We start from the raw sequence: 12,706 nt of genomic DNA on the forward strand, positions 1-12,706 counted from the left end.
CCAGGCCTCATTCTTGTACTACAGTTCCCAGCATGCTCCCTGATTCATGCCACATCCTGCTCCTCCCCCAACTTCCGGGGCAGGGAGGCAACTGAACCTCAAAATGCTACAAGAAAAAACATGCTTTTCTTTTTTCTTGCCTCCTTCAGCCCTGTTGGATCACATCTGCTGTCACTGAAGATCAGAAGGGAGGTGACCTGTCGCCTTATCCCATCAGCGATGCTAGTTCAGAAGCTGCCCAATCAGAAAGGAGATTAAAACGAGGTGGCGGCTTCCGGGTTCTGACCGGGTCTTTTGTTTTCTGGGCCTGCGGAAGTGCCGAATCATCTCGGAAACAGTGGCATGTCTTTGCTTCTTCCTTTTTCGCCCTGTGAGATGCAGGTCCGGGGAGTCAGTAAGGAAGACGCTGGGACACCCAGAAGCCGGGAGATGGTGAGTATGGGTGTGGGTGCGAGAGCGAGTGGCAGGACGGACATAGATGACCCGGCTTGGCCGACCGGCCTCCCCCTCACTTCTGATCCTGGACCTGTGCCCTACGGCGGCTCGGCCCCAGTCCCGTCTTCACATTGTGGGTCTGGTTCGGTCCCCAGGGTCCTGTCCCCATGGCGATCTCGCCCTACTGGTGGCTTCCCCAGGCAAACCCGCGCTGCGTATGTGTGGCACCCAGGAGTGTCGTGGGGGGTCTGACCGTCATGGCAGCCCCTGGGGAAAGGGGCTGTGGTCCTGGCCCTGTTCCTCTCTCCTAGAAGGTAAACGGATGCTCCAGCACAGTATTAATGAGTTCTCATGAGCCTACAGCGGATCATGAATCCCTAAGTCCCAGTCAGGTCTTGTGGTCCTGGGGCTCCGGAGAGTCTGGCGGTAAAGCCTTGGAGAAGAGGCAGGGTGAAGCCGGCCACGGACAAGTGCCGGTGGGGGACAGTCCCACAGTCGCCTGATCTGGAATATCCAGGTGGAAATCCCTAGACCAAATCATTAGGGTTGTTTGGGTACTAGCAGTGTGAGGGAAAATGGATGGACAAGGGGTGCAGCTCCGTCAGGGCTGGCAAGCCGGAGGTGCGCGCTTGGAACCCAGAGATCCGAGTAAATTGCAAAGAATTGCAACACACAGAGGTGAGAGAAGAAAAGATTTATTTAGGAAAATTCACCTCCCACAGACAGGGTGTGGGCCTACACCATAGGTGAGTGTGGCCTTGTAGCCCCCCAGAGTCCTGGCTTACATCCTTTTCTTGGAGATGTTGTAGTGACTGCCATGACTTCCTTGTTGACCACCTGTGGATGTCTTGAATATCCTGTGACAAAGAGACCCATTAATGTCTGTCCATATTATTATGGCCCTGGGCGTGACAAGGATTCTAATTCTCCTGCGCCTTTCCAAACGATATCCCTTAGAACTATTGAAGGGTACAGCTCCCATTATCTCCTAGGCATTCCCAGTATGTAGCTTTGGGGGATCCTTGGCTTCCCTGTAGATAGTGCCCGATTTATTGGAAGATCAAATCCCCACCTGCTCTCCTTCTGAGCGGTTATAACTTTTGTAATTACAGGTTTCATGACTTTTACAGTCCTCGCCCAATGCATGATGTCTTAGGTCTTGTAAATCCATTTACTCTAGGCAAACTTGATTGCCACTATGAGATCCCTCAGATACATGGAGGTCTTTTTCTGAAAAGACAAAGTCGGTAAAGTTAATTATACCTAAAGTGTGCACAGCTTCCACTTTCTCATCATTGTGTCAGGGTTTCAGAATAAGATATAAAATGACTTCCCACTCTTGGTCTGTCCTCTCAAGGATCATTGGCGGTTTGTCACCAGGCCCAAAGTTGGTTCTGCCTGGTGGAGCAGCCAAAGTCAAGACAAGGAGTTGGAACAGGGGCTGTGACATTATTTAGAGGACCATTAAAACCGAGAAGATGAGGGGTCAAGACCCCTCTTGGGTTTTGTGTACTTTTTTGGGGTTTTGTCCAGGTCAGTGGTGGGGGAGAGAGAGGGGAGAGGATTGCTTGAGCCCAGAAATTTGAGGCTAACCTGGACAACATAGCACATCCATGTAGCTATAAAAGCTGATACAGTTTATCCAAGAGTGGTCACGCATGTCTGTAGTTTCAGATTCTTGGGAGCCTGAGAAGGAAGAATCTGTTGAGCTCAGGAGGTCAAGATGGTGATAAGCTCTATGGAGACAATTCATGCCTTCCTGGGTTATGGAGTGATACTCAGACTCATAAAATACACTTAATTTAATTTTTAAAAAATAAAGGCATATCTTCATCATGTAGATGGGACTTGTCCAGATAATCTCATCTGACAAGAAATGCCAGAGGTAGTTGTGGCAAAAATGACTGATTCTCAGGTAAATGTGTTCCAGGTCAGGGGCTGTGTCTCTTTTCCTACTGGAATGTCATGATTTTAGAGCATGCAAACCTTGACTGATACTCATCTTTTTTTTTAAGTTGGGTTTTCACTCTGAAAGGGCGATAAAGTCTACATTTTTCTGTTTTGTGTCACAGGAGACAGATTCAAAAACAGTGAGCTCCTGCAAGGAGTGCAAACTGTGAGTTAAATCTTTCCTTTCCACAAATACCTTCCTTGCCAGAAAGACTGGCAATTTCTTTTTTTGTTGTTTGTTTTGAGTTTGAGTCTCACTCTGTCATCCAGACTGGAGTGCAATGGCCACTCCCAGCCACCACAGCCTCGATCTGCTGGACTCCCGTGATCCTTCCGCTTCAACCTTCCAAGTAGCTGGAACTACAGGTGCACGCTACCATGTTCAGCTGATTTTTGATTTATTGTAGAGATGAGGTCTCATCAAGTTGGCCAGGTGGGTCTCGAACCCGCGGGCTCAGGCAGTTCACTCACCTCAGCCTCCCAAAGTGCTGGGATTACAGGCTAAGCCACCAAGCCCGGCTGGCAATTTCTTCTACAGCAATAAATATATGGCCTCACTGGCTTACCTGCCTGATCTAATCCAAGCAGACCAGGACAGGTGACCACCCTTCTGAATTTAACTTTCATGAACATATCTGGCAACCCTCAGCTTGACAATGTTGCCATGTTAGGATCACATGGGGAATAGCTGGGCACAATGGCTCACACCTGTAATTCCAGTAGTTTGGGAGATGAGACAAGAGTATTGCCTGAGCCCCAGAGTTCCAGATGAGCCCGGTCAACTTAACAAGACCTCATTTCAGCAATAAATCAAGCAATTAGCTGGGCATGGTTGCACATGCCTGAAGTTTGACGTGAAAGTTTTGCCTGTGGCCAACAGGTCAAGGCTGCAGTGGCTGTGAGTGTCACTGCACTCCATCCTAGCACAACAAAGAAAACCTATATGGTTATTTTTAACAATGACAACCCAGCAGAAATGATAATGAAAGAAATTGTCTGTGAATGTTCTCTTAAGCAGTAACATCAGAACTCACAACAACAAAAAATCAGGTACCATAGACACCTCCCTTTGTATGGACCACATGGTGCTGATTTAAGCATTTACCCTTTTACAACAGTCGGAAGTTTCTGGTGTTTAGGGATATTGACCACTTGATCTGTTTTTTTCTAGTGGCTTTGTAACATGGTGGTAAACCTGTAATCTACCAGTGTGTTTTTCCAGACCTACACCTCATTATTTACCGAAGTAACAGAAAACTGGAGCCAACCCATATGGCTAAATTTATTCTTGTCCATGGAGAGTTTTATTCTTATTACTAAACTCAGCATTAAAAAATAATTCATTGAAAGTGTTATCGGCTAGGCTCGGGAGGTCTTAGTGAATGGATCATCTGAGTCTGCATGTTCAAGACTAGTTCAGGCTCCTTGGCAAGACCTCCTCTCTACAATAAAAAAAAAAAATAGCTGGGCATGGTAGCACATGCCTGTAGTTCTAGCTACTTGGAAGACTGAGGCAGAAGGATCACTGGAACCCAGCAGGTTGATTCTGGGTTGGCCGTGTGTGTGCCACTGCACTCCTGCCTGGGTGACAGAGTGAGATTCACTCAAAAAACAAATGTAATGGATGCTTTCATACACCTGTGAAACTCAACAATTAATCTATCACACTTTCTGATGAAAATGTATTGACTTCCACAGCTACAAAGAGAGAAATTGTTCCTCAATGTTGTGATGTAACCTTGGGGTGGAGATAGGATCAATGGGGAACTCTACCCCAGACCCTCCCTCCGTTGGCCCTGCCAGTCAGTCGGATCCTCCCCACCACTCTTTTGGGTCCCAAACACATGGCAAAAGGGACTGTTGACAGAGGGCTCAACTGGTGAGGTCACGGATGGGACAAGCCCCATGGTCCTGGCTTAGCCTCACCTACACCGAGGGTACCAGGCCCAGCGGCCGGCGGGGACGTATTCACTGTCAACTGAGGGGGAGGCCGGTCGGTCATCTGAGTCCATCCACTTTCCCTCTGGGGACACCCCCGGCATACTCACCTTCTCCTAGCCTCCGGATATCCCGGCAGCCTCACCAAGGGCTTCCACATCCTGCAGATCACAGGGAGACAGAGACTGAAGCGAAGATACACATGGGTGCCAGAGTACAGGACACTGCTGAAAGGACGACCCAACTGCTCAGGTGCAGGAGACGAAGGCCCCAAAACCGCCCTCTCACTTCCGGCTCCCGTCTGATTGACCAGTTCAGACTTCAGCATCCATTGATTGGAAAAGCCTTCAGGCCCCGCCCTTCTGGTCTTGATTGACAGAAGGTGCAAAACAATGAGAACTCCATAGGCAAAAATGCCTTTAGATTTCTCCTTGCCCCAGAGTCTGAGCAGAAGGGTGGGGGCAGGAGGCTTCTGAACCCCTTTGGGGCATGATGGGAGTTTGTGTCGCTCCTGGTCGGTGGGTCGCTGGACTGTAGGTCGACACCACCTCTCCCAGGACATACTGGGATTATAGTCCTGCAGCTCCGCAACCCACCAACTGGGAGTCATGCAGACGCCAGTGTTCCTCGCAATTCCTGTAAGGCCCCCCCCCACAAGTTACCACCACATTCCGGAGCTGGGAGAAATCTCAACATTTTCTTGCCTCATGCAGCCTGTGTCTGATCGCATGTCCTGTCACTCAAAACCAGATGGCCTGGAATTTTATCCAATCAGGTGATGCTGGGGTTTGAAATGGCCAATCAGACCGGAACTGGAAGTGAGAGGGCAGCTTCCGGGCTATTACTGGACCGTAGTTTCCTCTGTCAGCCTCTCATATCTTCATTTTAGCCTGTTTTGCCCTGTGAAAAGCAGGTCCTGGGAGATTTGTAGGACAGATGCTGCGACCCTCGGAAGGCGGGAGATGGTGAGTGTGTGGGGAGGTTTCCCAGGAGGGGGAGGGGGATGGATCTAGATGACCCGGCTCTTTAGGGACTGGCCTCTCCGTCAGCTCTGAGCCTGGGCACAACCCCACCAGTGACTCAGCCCGGTCCCCTCGGTGTAGGTGAGCCTGGGCCATGACCCTGTGGTCTTGACCCTGCAGCGACATCACCTGCTGAGCACTCTCCGTGCAGCTCACCATCTCCAAGTGTGCTGAACCCGCGAGGGATGTGGACAGCATCCGACCTGCGTGGGGAGCTGGTGAGGGGAAGGGGAGGCTATGATCCTGGCCCACTCCGTCTCTCCTCCCCAGAGTTAAACTGTGGCTCCATCATAACGTTAAGGAGGCCTCTTGGCCAACACGAGATCTTGAGTCCAGAAACCCCAGCCAGGACTCGTGGTGGGGGGATCCCTGAGGGCCTGGGAGGAAAGGCTTTGAGAAGGGGTATGGGGAAGCTGGGGTGGGCAAGTGCTGTTGGGTGACAGTTCTGCAGTGACCTTAACTTAATTATCTAGGTGGAACTCTCCAGGATCTGTCATTAGTGTCATTGGGCATTTGTGTCACCAGGTCCAAATCCTGTTCTTTCGACATAAGTTGTTGGAGTAGGGGTTGTGACTTTATTTAGTAGGGACACTAAAACAAAGGAAATGAGGGGATGGCATCCTAAAGACCCCTCCTGGGTTGTGTGTGCTTTATCAAAATTTTTATCCAGGCTGTGGGTCAGAGAGCTGCTAAGATCAAGAGGTGGCTTAGACTTGCAGACATCTGGGCAATGAGAGGAGTCCTGGAAAGTGGTGAATTATCTTTGTCCTTGGTTCACAGTCTCCTTATTCCTTTATTAAACAAAACAGAGTTAGTGCACATACTCCCACTTTCCCAGAGTTAGTCTGGACAGTTGCATACTGGTGCCAACCTTGTCAGCATTTCAAAATTATTTTAGCTACATGCAAACACACAAAGAAGCCAGAGCCCCCCTATCTAAAATGGAGTTATGTCAAACTTTTGAGAGTTGAAACTATCCCATTTTGCATTGATTAGGTCTAAGATTTATATTATTAAATTAGTAACTCAAAAAATTTATTTTAGTTCGACGACTAGTTTCTGTGCAGTTTTAGACACATCACTGTTCTTGAGGGGCAAAGGCTGAATTGATGTCTGCCCTCTGGATTATCTTGCATTTGTAAAGAAGGAAAACTATCTTAAAGGATAAAGTAGACCCACCTCAGGGAGATGGTGGAAGAACCAAATCACAGAGAACCTCAGGCAAACAGGAGAGCAAATGAGGGCCTCCTAAGAGGGTGGTAAGACTCTAACAAAGGCATATTTTCAAAATGTAGGTGTGACTTGATTAGGTAATCTCACCTGAGAAGAAATCCCAGAGAAGTAGGAGAAAAAAGAAAAAATGACTGCTTCTCAGGTAAATGTGTCCCAGATCAGAAGGAATGTCATGTGTGTACAACTTGCAAACCATGCTGCTGTCCTTGTGATGGTCCTGCCTAATGAGTTTGTTTCAACTATTATTGTTCTTCCTGTGATATTCAATGGGTCTGTCGGACACTGCTCCCTACATAGCCTCTTCTGTTCTCTTCAACCATAGGGCTTAGTTGTCATATACTGTTCTCACCATGAATGCATCACCTGTATTATTAAACATTTTCCCTTGTTTCAGGGGGTCATTGGAAGGCATGGTAACCAAGAATCCCACTGGAGATTGGATAAATCCTCAGATTCTAATGAAGGATAGAAATATGTGTATATATATATGCACACACACAGATATATATATATGTTTTGTTTTTTGGTTGTAGTCTTCTTCTGTTGTCCAGAATGAAATGCACTAGCACACTCATGGCCACCAGAGCCCAGGTAATTTTTTAAATGTATTGTGGAGATGAGGTCTTGCCAACTTGCCCAGGGTGATCTCACACCCGAGGGCTTAGGAAATTATGTTACCACAGTCACCCAAAGTGCTGGGATTATAGGCATGAGCCTCTGCTCTTAGCCATAACATGTACTGTTAAGCTTCTATCTAGTTGCTCCAACAGCTCCATGCAGAACACGGTTAATAAAATGTATATTTAAGCAGGATGGCAGTTACTGCACAAAATATCTTTCAAAAAAAGTCTGAATGAAGAATAATTAGAAGAGACTTGCTCTCTAGAATCCCAACAACCAGAAATATGAGAGATTTCAGAGATTACATGCCATGGGAGATACCTGTAGGCTGATTTCTGCCTAACACGTATTTTCTTGTTATTAAGTTGAGATTATAAATTACTATATTGGATGGGTGTGGTGACTCAGCCTGTAATCCCAGCACTTGGGGAGGCTGCGGCAACAGAATTGCCTGAGCCTGTGTTTTGAGAACAGTTTGAGCATTTGGTGAGACCTCATCTCTACAGTAAATTAGAAAAACTAGCCAGGCATGGTTGCATGCACCTGTAGTTCTAGATATTTGGAAGGTGGAGGTGGAAGGATTGCCTAAGTCCTCCAGATCAAGGCTGCAGTAGTCATGAGCATACCATTGCACTCCAGCCTGGATGAGGAGACTGAGACTCCAACTCAAAAATTAACAATAAATTATTATAACTTTTGCCTAAAAGATCTCAGCATGAATGTTGTGTTCCACCTGTGTGCCTTGACATCTGATACCAGTTTGTCCCAACTACTTGGGATGCTATGGAGGATGGATTCTTTTAGCCAAGGAGATCGAGGCTGCAATAGGCTGTGATTATGCTATGGCACCCTAGTCTGGATAAGAATGAGACAAACCAACTGAAAAAAAAGTGCAGAACCTCAGGCTAAATTCAGGTTTTCTGAATCCAAATTTGCATTTTAACAAGATATTCAATTCATTGTTGTACAAATTAAAACTTGATGAGGACCTTCTGACTCACTAGGAGTTTTCCATCTGAGCAGTATGTGTATTATACTCTGTGTGATGTAAACATAGCAATTAAAAATCTATTTGCCTGTGCTGATGTCCAAATTTATGCTGTTTCACTCAGAAAAATAGAGTCTACATTGGCTGAGATGATTTTATTTCATCCTTTTTTCCCACACAATGCATTAGAGGACATTTCTGTGTTATGAATTTTCTTATTGCATAATAATAGTTGTCAGCTGGACCCTGTTCTTTTCACTCTTGCTTTACCTAGAGGTCATGGTAACTTGGTAAATATGTGTTTTTGTTGTTTTCAGGGGTTGTTGTCATTCAAGGATGTGGCCATAGAATTCTCTCCAGAGGAGTGGGAATGCCTAGACTCCCCTCAGCGAATATTGTACAGGACTGTGATGTTAGAGAACCATAGAAACCTGGTTTTTCTAGGTGAGGAAACTTTCAAAGTACAATTCCTATTTCATACTAAGGATTTTATGTCCTTCCTTTGTATACTGTTTTCTGGGAATTTCTGCTTTGCTTGAATGAGTTTCAGATTCCTACTTTCAAAAAAAGTTGGTAATATGTTAACATAGAAAATAAAAAATGAATGATGTTTCATTTTGACATGAAGCCTTCTCTATTTTAAATTGACCAGTGTCCTCCTAGCTACATTATTGGTAAGTTCAGAAATTTAGTGGCATAGATATCATTGCCCACATCTCATTCCCATTGCTGCCATAAGTTATTGACTCACTAGTACTGAACTAAGAATGCACAAATTTAAGGCCAGTCATAGTGGTTCAGGTATATAATGCCAGCACTTTAGGAAGGTGAGTTGAGAGGACTGCCAGAGCCCATGGACTCAAGAACAGCCTGGGCAACTTGGCAAGACCCCATCTCTACACTAAATCAAAAAATTATAGCCAGGATTGGTCGCTCAGCCTATAATTCTGTGCCTTTGGGTGACTGAGGTGAGTGGATTGTCTGAGCCCACGGGTTCGAGACCCACTTGGGCAACTTGGTGAGACCTCATCTCTACAATAAATAAAAAAATTAGCCAGGTGCAGTAGCGTGCGCCTGTAGTTCCAGCTACTTGGAAGGATGAGGCGGAAGGATCACCAGACCCCAGCAGGTCGAGGCTGCGGTAGCAGGAGTGACCATTGCACTCAAGTCTGGGTGACAGAGTGAGACTCCAGCTCCAAAAAAATGATCTGGGAGTGGTAATGCACACCTCTAGTTCTGGTTACTTGGTAGCTGAGGGAGAAGAATTACCTGAGCCCAACAGGTGAACACTGGGGTGGCCATGAACTTTCCACTGTACTACAGCCTGGGTGACAGAGTGAGACTCCAACTTAGAATGAAAAGAAACCCATAAATTGGAAATTCTATCTAAATGTTCTTAAGGTTTTATTGGGAAACCGTATTTTGGGATTAATTGTCTAGAACCTTGTATAATGTGTTCTCTATTGATCAAATACTAGGTTTGTAATTGAAGAACCCCAGCAAGAGTCATGTGACATTTCTCTAATTAAACAGGACTTGCTGACTCTAAGTCAGACCTCATCATGCATCTGGAGCAAAGGAAAGAGCCCTGGGATGTGAAGAGACATGACATATTAGCCAAACTTCCAGGTAAGTGGAAGTGAATGAAGCAGATGACACAGGTTGAGGAATTAGAGCTTGAAATGTGGTTTGAGAAGGTGGTATGCTCCATTGGAAATGGTTTCTGAGAAGCCTGGGATTCTTTCTCTTGCTATCAAAAAGGGACATCTGTTATTCCATGTTCTGAAATTCTCCAAAAACTCTGCTTCTTCAATGATCTTTAAAGTTTACAGAGGAAATCAAAGTCCACTTAAAAGTTTGTTAGAAACTGCATGATCTGACTACCTTTCTGATGCTTTGGAGATGTGTAAATATTTGTTTATTTATTTGGAAATCCATGTCAACCTATTTTTTATGTTTTCTTTTTGCGTCATGGTTGGAAGTATGTGAGCCGTGATTTTGTTATCTGTTTGAGAAATTTTAAGAACACTCTGGACACATGTTACATGTGTTCAAATTTATGATTTTCTATACTAGGGAGATTTCCAATGATTTTATTGAAGTTCATACTCAATAGTCATACCTAAATACAAATTTTCTGTCTTAATAGATGAAATCCTGATATTTTACTTTTATAGTATAATCTGAGCCTGGTAGTTTTTCTTTATGTCCAAATATTTAAGTATACTATATCGTGTAGAGGATTGGTAAACATATATTAATCTCCTACATGTTACTTTGTATCTTAATAACTCTTATTTTATAATTTTCTTTAGTATGAAGTTTAGGACTGGATTCATATATGCATATATTCAAACACATATGTATGCATGTTTATGTGTGATTAGGTTCTGATTTTTTATACATGTTTTTATTTATACTGACATTTTTTTTACAAAAATGAATAGCCATATGTGGTAAATAATGTAATAATTTGATATACCTATGCAGTGTGAAATGATGATTGCAATTATATTGATGAACATATCAACCATCTTACCTAGTTGCCATTTTTATGTTTTATAAGGACAATACATAATGTCTTCTATTTTAGCAAATTTTCTAAGCATATGAGATGTCATTATTTATTTATTTATTTATTTATTTATTTTTGAGGTGGACTCTCACTCTGTCACCCAGACTGGGGTACAGTGGCCACTCTGGGCCACTGCAGCCTCAAGCTGCTGGACTCTGGTGATTCTTCTGCCTCAGCCTTCCAAGTAGCTGGAACTACAGGCACGTGCTACCAAGCCCGGCTTATTTTGATTTATTGTAGAGATGAGGTCTCGCCAAGTTGCCCAGACGAGTCTCAAACACGTGGGCTCAGGCAATCCACTCACCTCAGACTCCCAAAGGCTTGGGATTACAGGCTGAGCCACTGAGATGTCTTTATTAACGATAAGTCACTATGGTACACATTAGTTCTCTAAAACTAAGTTATAACTCAAATTTTGTAACCATTGAAAAACATCTGCATTTTCCAACCTGTAGGCCCTGGTGACCACATTGTACTTTCCTCCTCTATGAGTGTACATACTTCCTCACAGGAGTGAGATCATACAGGATTTTATTTTCCTGAATTGGAGTTGCACTCTGTCACCCATTCTGGAGTGCAGTGGCATGCTAATGACCACCACAGCCTCATTGCTGGGCTCAGGAGATCCTTCCATATCAGCCTTTCAAGTAACTGGAACTACAAGCATGTGCTGCCACACCAAGCTTTTTTTTTGCATTTGTCATAGACTCGAGGTCTCACCTAGGTGCCCATACTGATCTTGAAACCCTGAGCTCGGGCAATCCTGTCACCTCAGTCTCCCGATGTGATGGGTTTACAGTCTTGAGCCACTGTACCTGTTCTCACACAGTATTTGTGTGTGTGTGTGTGCCTGGCTCACTTCAGTTAACGTAGTGTCTTACAATGTCATCCATGAAGTTGAAATTGCAGAATTCTGTAAAAATGTTTTTGGTTGAATCATATGCCATTGTGTATATATATGTTGTCTGTGTGTGTGTGTCTGTGTGTGTGTGTGTTATTTTCTTTTTTTTTTGGGTTGGAGTCTCACTTTGTCACCCAGACTGGAGTGCAGAGGCTGCTCCCAGCCACCACAGCCTCACCTGCTGGACTCTGGCGATCCTTCCACCTCAGCCTTCCAAGTAGCTGGAACTACAGGCATGCACTACCACACCCGGCTAGTTTTTGATTTATTGTAGAGATGAGGTCTCGCCAAGTTGCCCAGGTGGGTCTCGAACCCGCAGGCTCAGGCAATGTTGTTTTCTTAATCGACATAAATTCCACAAATATTTAGGTTGTTTTCAAGCTTGGCCATCTTGACAAATGCTACAATGCCCATAGGGGTTGGAGACATCTTTTTGATATTGATTTTATTTCCTTTGGCTATATACCCAGAAAAGCAATTTCTGTACTATGTGGCAGTTTTTATCTATCTATCTATTTGAGTTGGAGTCTCACTCTGTCATCTAGACTGGAGTACAGTGGCTGTTCCCAGCCACTGCAGCCTCGACCTGCTGGGCTCCAGCAATCCTTCCTCCTCATACTTTCAAGTACCTGGAACTACAGGCGTGGACTACCATGCCTGGTTAATTAATTAATTAATTAATTAACTTATTTATTTATTTATTTATTTATTGTAGAGATGAGGTCTGACTAAGTTGCCCAGGCTGGTCTCAAACCCACGGGCTCAGGCAATCCACTCACCTCAGTCTTCTAAAGCACTGGGATTACAGACTGAGTCACCAAGCCCGGCTTGCCTTTTTATTTTTAAAAGAATGTTGATAATAATTTTTGTATGACTCTACCAATTTTAAACTCACCAAGAGTATACAGGATTTCTTTTTCTTCACATCCTTATCAAAAGTTCTCTCTAGGCCAGGCTCAGTGGCTCAGCCTGTAATCTCAGCACTTTGGGAGGCCAAGGTGAGTGGATTGCCTTAGCCCGTGGGTTCGAGACCCACCTGGGCA

General features: G+C 44.8%; 1 protein-coding gene across 1 annotated transcript in view; it reads left to right on the forward strand.

Annotated features, from left to right (window-relative positions):
• The first annotated feature begins 326 nt into the window (after positions 1-326).
• LOC103265269 (zinc finger protein 85-like) overlaps positions 327-12,706 on the forward strand; it is a 14,859-nt gene continuing 2,479 nt past the window's right edge. Inside the window, exons 1-3 of the mRNA XM_021714969.1 lie at positions 327-432; positions 8,505-8,631; positions 9,721-9,816. Of these exons, the coding sequence (XP_021570644.1) occupies positions 343-432; positions 8,505-8,631; positions 9,721-9,816 (313 nt within the window). The 5' untranslated portion in view covers positions 327-342. The remainder of the gene's footprint in view (positions 433-8,504; positions 8,632-9,720; positions 9,817-12,706) is intronic.

This window comes from Carlito syrichta, unplaced genomic scaffold, assembly GCF_000164805.1.
Source record: "Carlito syrichta isolate Samal-C Ts95f unplaced genomic scaffold, Tarsius_syrichta-2.0.1 Scaffold306206, whole genome shotgun sequence".
Lineage (NCBI taxonomy): Eukaryota > Metazoa > Chordata > Mammalia > Primates > Tarsiidae > Carlito > Carlito syrichta.